The sequence below is a fragment of the Anoplolepis gracilipes genome, chromosome 16 (assembly GCF_047496725.1).
Source record: "Anoplolepis gracilipes chromosome 16, ASM4749672v1, whole genome shotgun sequence".
Taxonomy (NCBI): Eukaryota; Metazoa; Arthropoda; class Insecta; order Hymenoptera; family Formicidae; genus Anoplolepis; species Anoplolepis gracilipes.
Window position 1 is genome coordinate 843911 of NC_132985.1, and position 14209 is coordinate 858119.

General features: G+C 30.6%; 3 protein-coding genes across 5 annotated transcripts in view; all 3 read right to left on the reverse strand.

Annotated features, from left to right (window-relative positions):
• LOC140674542 (uncharacterized) overlaps nt 1-14209 on the reverse strand; it is a 32639-nt gene that overhangs the window by 8512 nt on the left and 9918 nt on the right. The window contains exon 1 of one of the 3 annotated variants that reach the window (XM_072908143.1): nt 137-400. The exons of the other annotated variants lie outside the window; for them this stretch is intronic. The gene's annotated coding sequence lies outside the window, so the exon portion shown is untranslated. Of the gene's footprint in view, nt 1-136; nt 401-14209 lie in introns of those variants that run through there. 3 annotated transcript variants of the gene reach the window in all.
• LOC140674524 (uncharacterized) lies at nt 3613-5743 on the reverse strand. The gene is made up of 5 exons (XM_072908115.1): nt 5398-5743; nt 4980-5109; nt 4744-4878; nt 4486-4643; nt 3613-3895 (listed from the first exon to the last, which is right to left on the reverse strand). The coding sequence occupies exons 1-5, from the start codon at nt 5472-5474 to the stop codon at nt 3670-3672; spliced, it is 726 nt and encodes a 241-aa protein (XP_072764216.1). The 5' UTR covers nt 5475-5743; the 3' UTR covers nt 3613-3669.
• Nucleotides 5867-8778, reverse strand: LOC140674543 (uncharacterized). The gene is made up of 5 exons (XM_072908147.1): nt 8641-8778; nt 8242-8380; nt 6669-6833; nt 6361-6509; nt 5867-6214 (listed from the first exon to the last, which is right to left on the reverse strand). The coding sequence occupies exons 1-5, from the start codon at nt 8700-8702 to the stop codon at nt 5962-5964; spliced, it is 768 nt and encodes a 255-aa protein (XP_072764248.1). The 5' UTR covers nt 8703-8778; the 3' UTR covers nt 5867-5961.

Here is a 14209-nt window from a genome sequence, read left to right on the forward strand (position 1 = left end):
CGATATTAATAAAAATAAACTCGATAAAACTCAATAAAAAAATGTTATTTTCGAATAATTATTTCTTATACAAAAGCTAAGATCGGAGTATATATAATTATATAATTTTAATACTTCTTATATACTGATGACGCACCTAGATATGAATTGATGTCATATTTTATAATTGTAAAATGTCATTATATAAATGTCGCAAATTACTAGGATCGAAGCTGTCTGACACTTTGTTACTTTGAATACTCTGATTAAATTGTCATGTTCCACTAAACCAATTGAGCGTAGCATGCGAAAATGCATGCTCCATAACGCGTAGCATCTGTACAAATACTAGTTAATTTTGTTCATTAATAGGCGCGAAGTCGAGGCAGCGATATTTCTTACCGCTCCCCTAGTAACCTTGTTCCATACGATCTCTCTCTCTCTCTCTCTCTCTCTCTCTCTTGCCTCGTGATTCGCATTTCTATTAATAGTAGCCTCAATATCGCAAAGTATCCAAGGATCTATCTACGTAAAGGATTCGCGAATTGCATCTGCGAGAGCAGAGTCGTGAAACTAAGATTTATGTCAAGCTGAAAGAGTAATCGCGTTATCTGAAATTTATCTTGCCAAAGAAATGTAGGATCACGAGAGATCAAATGTATATACGTGAATTATACGAAATCTGAAGGGAAAATTCACGACACTTTGATAGACGTAAAAAAATGTGACGTATACAAATTTATCTTTATTTTAAAATCCGGACGCGAGATTTTCGCGTCGCACCTCGACATGTATATGAAATCAATTTTATTGACATCCGCGCGAGATGGAAAAAATTAATTTTCTTCGAACTCGACGTCCCTCTCTTTTTCGCGGCACCAGCGTTTTCATAAACCGTGTCCCTCGTGCACAATTTCACTGCGCGCTATCTTTGTATAATCTCACGGTCTCTCGCCTGAGCTTTATCTCCGTTTTGTCGCATCTCTCGCATTTATCCGTATACGGACTCGTCGTCGCCACGTACTAATCAGCGCCCAACTTGAAGTAATCTGTCGGCGTGTCTCATATCAATTTCCGTCTAGTCGGCAAATACAAAGAGACTGAAGGAAAAGGGGAAAATCACGGCTAGTTACATTTGCCCTTGTCTCCGCGTCACATTTCGGATTAATAACACCGCGCTGAATGTGAGCTCAACAGCTGAGCCAGACTGTGCACCAGCATGTTTTCGAGATTAAGTTATATACCCTCGTTTAAGAATGCTACCATCATGAAACTTTGACACTTAAAATTGAGAGGAACAGCGAATAAATAAATGTTATATTTCAACAATCGCGAAAATTAATGTCGTTTAAATTATGTTTTTTTTTCCAAATTGGCAAGAATTCCGATATCTTCGAGATACGAAAACTTGGAGTTTCATATAATTGCGAAAAGAAATTCGTCATTAAAAAAAATAACTGTCAAATCTTAAAACTTATAATTTTATATTAATGAATGCTGCTAATTTCGAGCTATCCTTGGAACCGTAAAATTACTGAATGCAATATGTCAAATTCAATCAAAACTCTAATGTAAGAGAAATCAGATTTCTGACAACTCTCAGTAAATTCGTCGTTCAAATACGGCGAGTCAGCATCAGCGATATCTGCGCGACGCGGTAGCAAATGACAATGTAGTTCATAATCCTTCGGCATGCAGGTATCACGATCAATAGTAGACAGCGATGTTGGATACTAGATACGTGAAGACGGACAATAGCGGCGGTTTGCTCTCGGTGCGCTCTATACAGAATATCTGATCCAGTATGTGAAGCATATATAAGCCAGATAGGTATGCCTCGGCATCATCGCGGATAATGCAAGCATGCGTCTGTCACGTACCGCGCGATTCGTCCTCTCGACAACTGAGATATTGCGGATTATCTTGATTTTACAAGCTAGAATCCGCAAGAATTAATATTCATGTCGCATTCATTCAAGTCTATGTAATTCATATAAGAGACAAGTTCGACACGCACACACACATATATATAAAGAAGTTATTTTTTTTAATTTATAAGAATTAGAGAGATCAATGTTTTTATATAAAAATATATAATATCACATGTGTAAAAAAAAATTAGTAATTTGAATAAGATGATTTAATACAGAAATGCTTTACGAAACGTTATAAATTTACATTATAAATATTATTTTAGCGACACAGATGTATTCTTACGTCAGTTAAATTTAAATAGATAACTAGAAACTTGTGTGCATATATCCAGGTACACCTGGTAACAGGCAACCATCGTCACATAAGCGTACTAACATATAATACTTACTAGGGTAAAGAGATATGTGCTATTAGTTTTGCAAGCTCTCCTGATATTAAATCAATTCTCCTTCATTAATAAAATGCAACGATAAATGAATAGCGCGTGTTACGTAAAAATGATATTAAGGCTGTGTTCCGATATTCATTGCTATTACTGAAAATCTATAATTTACGTTACGTACACTGGTAGTGAATATCAGAACGTGGCCTAATTACATATACATATATTAAAATATATATTTTGAAATATTTTATTCGAAATTATTATATCGTTGCTCTCTGTATTATTAATACACTATATTTGTGACTTTCATTATACATATAGAAGTTTCCAGTTTATTGATTCAGAGATCAAAAGGTATCACTAATCGCCAAGAGTAATTAGATGCAGCGAGATGGACAAAACGAGCTATCCGAATATTAGTATTAGCATTTTGCATTGCTCACGATATCCGCAATATTGTATGTATAATATAAACAAGGACGTCGCGTAGACTCCTCGCGATATCCCCGGAGAACGACCCCGTGGATTTTCATGGGCCCATCTCTATGCAGATTGCGCTATCGCCATTCGCGAGACTTATACAATGACGCCAAGATGCAACGTGCCCAGGAAACTTGGCTCAGTTTAATAAGATTAAACGGCACGGGTTGCGTCAAGTTGCGACTTAACAATGTCGTAAATAATGCATATTGATCGATACTTTAGATAGGCTCGACGTTACTCATCATTCGTCTGTCGAAACTATTTTACTTCGCTTGTATATACAGAATACGTCGTGAAATATTTTAAAGCTGTCTTTCTCCTTAATTTTACGCACTTGTAAAAATTTCATCTGTTTTTATTATCGCAATATTATATTATTCATAAAGACATTTTCTAGACAGATTAGATAGTGTCAAGATTTATAATCAAAGTGTCGTTTATCAATAATCATATTCTCTTGTAAAACATTAAATGACGTTTATCGTTCAGTTCTTGTCGAATTGTAAAAATAAAAATAATTAATATTATACGCATTACGTCAAGTGAGAATAACTTATTCATTTTCAAGAATACTGCATATTGACAAGTTAATGCAATACTGCATATTCTTCTTAAAAATGCATATTAAAAAGGAAATATATTTTTTTACAAATTATTTTAAATTACTTGCAATTATTTAAAATAATGAAATGCTTATAAATCAGTGAGCATAATATCATTATGGCGAACTAAACGCTAATATTAAAGAAATATTCTGTATTAAAAATTCTTCTTATTAAAATACAGTATTAAATATATTAAAAATATTATATTAAAAAGACATTCAGTAATTCAGACGTAAATAATGCATGCTTTATTTTTGGAAAAGTAATAAATGTTCGACAAAATTACAAAAATTCCAGCTCCGCTTTCAATGAATTGATAAACTCTTCTAACGTACACTTTGGTCGCGGATAACTGTTATTCCATTCATCGATTTTCGCACGGAAAATCTTTACTGAACGTTCCTCAATACTTGTCAATACAAATTTTTCGAAAAATACTGTAACTACTTTAGTCAGAACGTTCAAAACACGATCTAAAAGATGTCCCTCAAATTTGATGTCGTATTTTCTGTAAAAAAAAGAAAACAAAGGTACCTTACGTCTCATTGAAAAAAACTATGCATTATATGTACAATTCGTGTTTATATAGATTATAGTAACTTGTACTTAATCATAAATTAAATTTGTATAAAAAATTAACTTGTAATTTACATTAAAATTTTAGATCAATATTTTATCATTAAACGCAACGAATAAAAGTGACATTTCACTTGTGAACACGAGCATCAATAAATAAATTTGAAAATCAATAAAATGCAATCTATAAGAGCTAAAATAAAGTTCGACAACAAGTTTTATAGAGTTATTATTGTTTTTGATTAATCGATGATTATCAGTCTGCAATTTCAGATACCGTGTTGTGATTATTATCTGTTTGTCGTTTCTATCTGCTCACCTGCTCAATATTAAAATTATCACCATTATAAAAACAACTTTCTGTCAACTTTAATCGATGCAATATGATTTATAACATCGAGAATTGATAAATATTTCATCGCGTTCGATATTTACGCGACAATCTTTCTGTTTCTAAATATTTTTTCTTTCGTATATCTACGTGTGAGAAATATAGAGAAAAAGTAAAAAAGTAATATTTACCCGACGTCCGAGAACTTAATGGAATCGAGATCTATGTAATAATTAGATAGATCGATCGTCAACACAGTATTAACGTTCAGCTGGTAGAAACGAGCAAATACGTCACCTCGCCTCTTTAAAAAGGGAAATTTCATTCCTAGAGAGTATGCGTAGCTACACTGAAAATTAAAGGAGTCAAGAGATACACTTCTTTGTTTTACAAATTATCGCAACATTTTAATATTGATTAGCGTTATTGTATCTGTCTCATTTTCTTACGTCTAAAACATTAAATCCCAAATCCATATCGAACGTTATGCGTTTATCCTTGTAAATTCCAATTACATGCTTGGTGCGTCTTATTAACGATAAGTTTTGCAGCCATCCTTTCTTAAGATCGATGAATATTCCAGGCTAAATATAATATATATATATGTTTAGATTCTACCAACATTAGAAAATAAAATAATAAAAAAAAAAAAACAGAATTTATTATTGGTTGAATAGTTACTTACCAAAAACTGTTCGGAATAGTCTGGTATTTGCGCAGGATCTAACCCGTTTTCCAAAATATACTGATGTATCGATGGTAACAAAGCATCAATTTTCTCATCAAGGATTATTTTTGTTTCTTTATTTGTAGAACTACACAATATAGAAATATCCATTTGTCGAATACTTGATTCATAACTCGTTTAAATTGAATTAAAGGCCATAGTTGACTGAGATAAACTTTATGATCGTAATACAAACATTTCAAAATTTTTTTTCAGAAATTTAAAAAGTGCAATTATCATAAAATTAATTGCAATTCAAGTAATGTTAAAAATACGAAAAAATTAATTCTTGTTCTTTACAAGACAAGACTTTAGAAGACTTAGTTAAATAGTAAATTAAGAAAATTACGTAAAATCATGATTTATTAGCACTTACACGTTCTGCTCGGTTACAAACTTGCCATGCACCAGCGCTATAATTGCAAGAAAAATCAATTGCATTTGACCGGCCATGATTACATTAACAATTCAACTACAGATGACTTGACACTCTCTTCTATTTTTATTGCCAATCTCTGCCTAACCTGTTATCTGACTACGTCTTATCGATTGATAACCGATTCATCAATCGGTAGCGACAAATAAAAAATTTATCTAATTTTTATATCTCATTAGATATCACAAAACTAAGAATTTTCGTAATTTATAGATTAGCAACTTGTTTGTAATAAACATTATCACATAGTAGCTATAGATTGGAAATAGAAATCTTACACATCGATAGAATAGATTCATAAGATTATACACTTATACATATATATATATATATATATATATATATATATATATATATATATATATATATATATACATACACAATATATATGTATATGTAGAGATATAAATACATTTAAAAGATATCTATAATATATTTAAAAAGCATAGGACATAAAAAATATGTATAAATAATATTACAATTATTTCCTAATACAATATTATATTAGAAAACTAAATTTTGATGTACATTTGTTAAACTATGATCCAACAATTTATATTCTAAAGTACGAGTCAACGTTTTGGGTGGAGCGATTTTATGATTTATCTCATTGAAGTATGTTTGAATTGCATTCGATGCTTCCTTTCGAACGGCGTCCGTAATTGTTTCCTTAAAGAATGGAGTTACGATATTGACGATAGCTGTGTTTATCCAATCCACGGATCCCTTCTTATTTTCGACTGTTACTTTAATGCGACTACAATAATAAAACATTGAGTAACTATTGTATGTATATATGTATATGGAAGATTTCATTATGTGGATAATAACATACATATATCTTTTTAAGGAAGATATATAATCCACACTCAATATATTAATTTTACAATTAACAGAAATTACCCAGGAACTTGTAAATCGAATTTGTTGAGGACCAAAGTATAATTTCTTGTGTTGAATATAATGTTAATTATAGCGCGTACGTTTTTCGCTGTAGCTATAATGCGACCCTCATTTCGAAAGATCAGTTTTAGCATGTAATCATACGTTCCCTTGAATATAGAAAAAGTTACTTGCATGATAAAATATTATAATGACACGTATAGTGATCCTTGCAAATAAATATAACGCTTAGAAAAATACAGATCTAGCAATTTGTCTTACACTTTGAAGAGCTAAAGTCTAGAGCACATAAAGATTATTCAAACTACCTGTAAATGTTCAAATTCGAAGCCAATGTCCATCTTTAATAACTTATTTGCGTACGTTAAAGTAGCGTTATTGTGACGCTCCAAATTGGATAAACCTTTCAATATTCCTGATTTTAAAACGAGATCAATTTTGTACACTGTCGATTCCGAGAAGTTTGGATTTTCCTGGCGACAAAATTAACCATGGCTTTAATATTACTATCTTACTATTAAAACCGTGATAATTCCTTATCACGATTAATCCAATAAAGACCAAGCACTTTTTATCGAAATAAAACACGTGTAATTGAGTAAGATGTAGTAGTGTTTATTGCTGCGATTACGTTATCTATCACGTAAGAAATGCAAACATTTTCTACGTGAAAGCATGAATGAGAGCCTTATAATGTGAAATCAAAAGCAATGTATACTTTATCGGCTGTTTTATAAATACAGCTCTCTTGAATTTTCACGCAATGACGCGATTTAAAATTGCCTCACGCACGCTTACAATGAAGAATAATTAATCAAATTTTAAATATAACATTTTGCAAAAATACCTCACAGGTGTAATTACTTAATAATAAATTGGTTAATTAATTTACTTGTAATGTTTACATATATGACAACGCTTTGTCAACATTTCACAAGTGTTAATGCAATTTTCAATATTATAAAATAGACTCTGACTTTATTTATAAAGTAACTTTGCAAGATTAAAATTTCATTTGTAATGTTTTAAAAAATAAAATTCATTATTTTCTAAAACACTACAAGTGATATTTTATTTTCTTAAAACTTTGAATGCTTTAATAATTCTTCTCTTTTTTTTTATACGAATTTATTCAAGTTTGCGATAGATATATCGAGAGATAAATGACCGATGGATTCACGTCCGACACAATCCGGGAAGAGTTTCAGCTCTTTGCTTGCCGAACAACGGCATTGAACTTGAGCTCATGCTCGCCTTCTACCGCGATCTAACGGGTGAAACCTCGGTTTCACTCTCGTCCAAGTTCACGCGTTAGCCTTCGAAGCGTCAAAAATGAGATCAGCGAAAACGAGGCGAGGGATGACCTCGGCGTTTGACCGTGGTACATCTCGGCCCAAGGTCCAACGCTGGAAAGTGTCATACCGGGATTCACTCTCGCTTTCGTACAAGGCCCAACTCTTCGATTTCGCTTTCTACGGCCCCGAGGTTAAACGTGCGCGCACTTTCGCACCGCGGCCCGATGACCTCGAATCCCAGTTTTGACCCCGAAACCCAGCTTTCTCCCCATTTCCGAGCCGATCTCTCGCGATTATAAGCGAATATGCACATTTACCGTAATAACGATCCTCTTACGTGACTGACTGGTTTTTCACTATCGTTGACGAATTCCCACACTCACGATTATTTGAATTTTTACTTGGCGAAGAATTTGTTGTAATGTGTTATAACTGATGAAATATGTATTTATTGTTTAATTCAAGCGGTTGATGCAATTAATATAAAATTAACAAATTTTATAATTTAATTAATAATAAATTTTACGATTTTATGATTTAATTATTTTTAAAATATAAACTGTGTTTTTTTAAGAGTACTACGTACCATCCGTAATGTTTGTGCAGTTTGTGGAAGTTCGAGTGGATCAAGGCCATATTTTCTGACAATTTGTACAATAGACGGATTGAAATCATCCATAAGCTTATTCAAATTAACATTCCAATTTTTTATCTCGGTACTATCGCTACAATTATTGAAATTTTACATTTACATCCTAATTTGACTATAATAATATTGAATTAAAATTGAATTGAAATGTATCTCATACTAAAAATAAAATTGACAATCAAATAAGTATAAATAATAAATAATTATTCTGATTGTACTATATGTATATAAAATTATATATATTTAAAAAAATAGTTTTTAAGATTTGAACAAAATCACTAGTATATAAAATTTATGTATAACGGTTATATATAAAATGTGTCATCATGTGCTCACCAAGTTTCTGACTCGGTCGAAGTCCGACAGATAATTATTAAGACAATGTAAACTAACTTCATGGCGATTGTGACAAGACTATAATCATTTCTTATGGTCACATCGCTTTTATAAATTCCTCACGTGTAAATCCACATGTATAGATTGCCAGATTATCGTACAAGCTCATTGCTGATTGTTATCTTGATACTCATCAATCAAAAAACACATTTTTTCAATCATGTTTATCATATAGATATCTGCTAATACGTAAAAACAAAGAGAACAAAGAATATTATCAAAGATCGTATAATAAATAAATAAATATACATATATATATAAATCAAATTAAATAAAAAAATCAAATCAATATAACGAGACATGTACTCAAAACATTTGCAAAATCGGGAATTCTATTTATTGTGATTCTTAAAGTTAAATAGTAAAATAAAATAGTTTAGAAAAATCTAATTTTTTTATATATATAATTTCATAATATATTTTTAATATATCATTTAAAGTATAAAAAATACCAAAAAAAAAAAGAATAACCATCTATATATATATATATATATATATATATATATATATATATATATATATATATATATATACAGGGGGTCCGGTAATTCGTAAAAAATCTCTCGTGTACAAATAGAGCAGATCAAACTGAGCAAAAAAGTCCTTTTATTATTTTCCGATTTTCACAATAATTATTGAGAAATTAAATAAAAAATATCGATCAATTTGCGCCAATATATTAGCGCTCTGCGAAAAGATAGCCCGCTGTTACGCGGTCACTATTGTGAGAGCACAGCGAGAAGAGACAGCTCACTGTTACACGGTTGCTATGCGTGCGATAAAAACCGCGTGACAGCGAACTGGCTTTTCTCGCCACGTGCTAATACTCACACAAATTGGTTGATATTTTTTAATTAATTTCTCAATAATTATTCCGAAAATCACAAAACGATGCAGAACTTTTTTGCTCATTGTCAGTTTGATTTGCTCTATCTGTACACGAGAGATTTTTTATTAATTATTAAATGCCCTGTATATATATATATATATATATATATATATATATATATATATATATATATATGTGTGTGTGTGTGTGTGTGGATTTAATTAAATAAAATTTATAAATGTAAAAATACAATATGACACATTTAGTTTTCTTTTTATCATTTACATTCGATATTAAATAATTATCCTAATTTCAAGAACTTCTTATTATATCATGTCGAAAATTTGAACTGTTAGAATATTTAGAATTGTTTAATTATTCTCACACTAATATGTAAAAATGCCATTTGTTTATTTGCATGTTCATTATTTTTTTTTAACGAGATAAAGTCAATTTCTACATTCGAAAGATTCTCGATGTTCGTTATCGACGCAGAATCCACCTTGTTTCGTGGCGCTCTCTGTAATATAAATCTTAACATAAAATTAACGAGGCAAATCTGCGTTATCTATTTGCATTCACATTATGCATTACAAAATGTATAAGATGATATTCCATGAATAATCAATATTTGATTTAAACGGCATCAGCATTTGCATTGTGATTCTAGCAATGTCCATTTAAAAAGATCTCGATGGAAAAAAACTTTATTTTCCTTTCAAAAATTTATAATAAAAAGATAGATATTTTAATTATACAATTTTTAAAAATTTCTTAAAACTTGTAAAATTATCTAATCTTTATATTATCATCTAATATTATTTAATATATTTCTATATCTTTTATCATTTTATATTATTATAGATGAATATTGTTATGACAACTTCTACTCTTTCGTATCGCTTTTATACATCTTTATAACAAGAACTTTATGTACATATATCTACATTTTTACTTAAAGAGAGCACGGTGTAGAAATGTATTTCTTCTTCCTTAATTGTTTATTAGCATTGCGCGAATTAAAATGATAACTTCATAATTATTATTTATGTCTGGATGCTACTCAAAATTTCACTAACAATTTTTTATCTCTTCTCATATTTCTGTTATGTTATCGTCGTTTAGATTCTTGGTATAGGTACCGTGACGTATTCAGGGAAAGCAATCACGAGTGTGAAAAACAATCTTGTTTGTCGACCCTGACGGATTTGTCCTCGAGAAGCTAGTTATGATGGACCAATCGCGGCTCGAGAAACAGTGGGTGTGATATCGTGATGTCTCTTTACTACGCTTTAATTATGAAATCTGATGCGTAAGAACGAACGGGAACTACGATTAAACGCCCAAATAACTATAGTATTAAATGTATTTGGGCAAAACAAAATAATTCTGGTTTATATCCTACAATAGTACAATAGTAATATTTCTCGATTTGATTATGTCAGTGTTTCAATTTTTTCTCTATAATTCCAATAACAGATAGCGGTTAGTATTTTATGCAATTAATATAATCAATTGTATAATAATTTAATCGTTTTATTAATCCTATCTTCATATTTGTTATCCTGAGAAAATTTCATCATCAACAACGAATGTTGTAGAATATTTCACTTCTTAACTTCAAATCTTACAATTAAAGTTATATAAAGTCTCTTAAATTGCTAAATGTGTGCTATATTAAAAATTACTTTGCATTAATAAAAGCTAGAAAATCTGGTAGATCTCGTTGTTGCTTTGGACAAAATACAAACAGAAAATGAAAATTTTCCACGTGTTTGTCCCGATGACATACTTCCCAGAAAACAACTGTTCAAACAACACGCGAGGAAAAGAATTTATTCAGATAATCAAAGTTTCATTATTAATGATTCACAATGCGGGGAGGAAGAAGGGGAGTACAAGAACTTAATGCTTTCTCCTTTTGCGGTTGAACGATCGCAGTTGTTGAAGAGAAACCGCGCGGGTCGAGCAGGCTTTTGTTGCTCCATTTTCGCCTTCGGGATAGTTCTTGCGGTTCTCGCGCACAAAAGCCGCGGATATACGTCGTATCGCGATATTCTTTAGGTCGGTGACCTCGCGAATGGCTCCCGCGTGTGATGTAATACAGACCATCTGCCATCGGAAAAAGAATATCGCGAGAAAGCTTGAAACCGCCACTGTCAATGCACTCTCGGGGGTAGGGTAAACAGACTTGGGACGAAAGATGAAAAGGCTTGGGGCGAAAGGTCGAAAAACGTGATAGATACATACTATATAAAAGATGCCTTTGCGGAAATTCATATTTGACGACAATCTATACAATTTTAAATAAAGAGAATTTATAAGATCTCAAAATCGAGATAAATGCGCACGATAACATCTCGCTTCATATATATAGACACATGCAAATATGATGACAAAATGATAAAATATGATGGATATTGATGAGAGGATTTAGTTATTTTTATCAGATCGAAATGACATGTTGGAAATAATACTTTGATATTTGGCTAACGTTCAAATTAAATATACATATCTCTTTATCAGGTAATACCTTAATATTAGATCAGATTTTTAAATAGGTGAGTTAATTAAAAAAATATATATCACTTATCATTGTCTATTTTAACACGTGTCACAAATGTGTAATACTTACTTTATTGGGTTATTGACAGTTTTATTTGCGAATTTTATGAATTTTCAAATGTTAATAATGTGTATGTAAATTTTAAGTAGCAAAGAGATGAAAATCTTCAAATATCATGTTTCTACGAATTGATTCGAAAGCTATCGCACATAAACAAATGCATATACATGTAATAAGTGTTGTTTTCTTCAAATGACGCAAGTTTTTATATTATGCAGCGGAAATCATGTGCCAAGTAACAAGCGATCAACAATCCTTGCATATATTTTCATATTATCAAATGTTCATGTTTTCACGACGAACACTGTATATAGATAACGCGTGATCGTTTTATTCGAAATTGTGCGTCATGCACAGAGTGTTGATAAAAACTGTAATTTTAACCTTTAATTCTTTTTATCAACCTTTTCTGGTCTGATAAATGAAACAAAGTCAACGTACGATTAATTATGATTATAGCAGTAAAATTATAGACTACATAAATCGATGAATTATAATATAGTGTTTGTGTGATCCTCTTTAAGAATGCGAATCATATTCTTTTACGTATATAAAAATCACATGTTTTCATTCTCACAATACCTTTTATAATTTTTATATTTCGAAGAAATATATAAAAGTAAGAAAAAGAGAAGGTATAATTATTAAACATTGTAAAAATATGTAAAATATTAAAGAATAAATTATAAATTTTTAATAAACTAGAATCAACATTCTCTCTTTCAGTCAGATTAATTTTGATAGATAATTATGTCAATAGCTTACATAATTAGCTGACTTTGTGCGACTCATCAGTCATGAAATAAGAGTCATGAAATATTGTTGATCAATCATATGCAAACTTTAACAATCATCCTGAATGAAACTTTCATGTTACAGGCGTACGATCAATGTCTCATTAAAAATATTTTATTCCCTCGCAAAATTCAAGATTTTATTTCTTTTTTTTACATTGTATCGAACATGTGCATTTTCTTGGAAAATTCAGAGTCGAAAACATCATTTCTCACAAGAATTAACTGTCTTATATCTTTCATATTACATTAAACTGATGACACAAAAGACAATATGAAGAGATAATAAAATAAAAAGTCATTTCTTCGTTAAGAATTTTCAAAGTATAAAAAGAAAATGATAAGAACTAATTAATTCATTCGCTACTTTATCGATTCTATGTATTTATGACTCAAAAATGTAAACGAGAATGGAAACTAGTTTATTGTTTTATTTTTTAAATATAAAGTTGTTTATATGATAATCAGACGATAAATTTTTAAGGGGAAGATATTTTTGTGTACACGCATCACAAAGTTATTTTTCGAGATATGATTTTAGGCTGATTTAGGCCACTGATATGACGTTATTATTTTTTATTTTCTTTAAGCTAAAGTAAATTATAATAAGAGATGGATATTTTTCAGTTCAATTAATTATAGAATATAAAACTAAAAAATTTTTAAAAATATAATACATAAAACAAATATCACTAGAAAAAAAGGTATTTAATTTTTCGAAAAAAATGTAAAGTACATTAAAGAGAAGTAATAACATCAACTAGATATTTTTCTCAAGAAGTTTTTTTTTTAAAATAAGTACTATTATTATATTTTCCAATCTGGAAGAAAGATGTACAATATTATTTAATACCAATTTTTTTATAAATCCAATACCTTTTTTTCAGAAAATTACTAGATACGTTACATCCATTTAAAGCGCATCTGTCAATGCGTTAAATGTATGTATGCAACATTTAACGAAACTGGATTAATCTGTTAGGTAATATGACGTAACAATATCTGAAGAACGCTCGTCTGTTGAAACGCAAGAATTGGCTGATCGTTAATAGTGTGAGTAGCATGAAAGCGTACGATGCCGATTTAGGCCAATGGTCTTTAACACATATTTTGTTCTCCTACATCGAAGTAAAAGAGGCTCGGCCGCTGGTCTGATCCGAGAGGACCAATCGCTGAGCTCTTTTCACGAAAACACGTCGCGTGGTTTTCTCTATCTCATACATACACCTGTCAACGAATGTGTATACGCATGTGATTCAC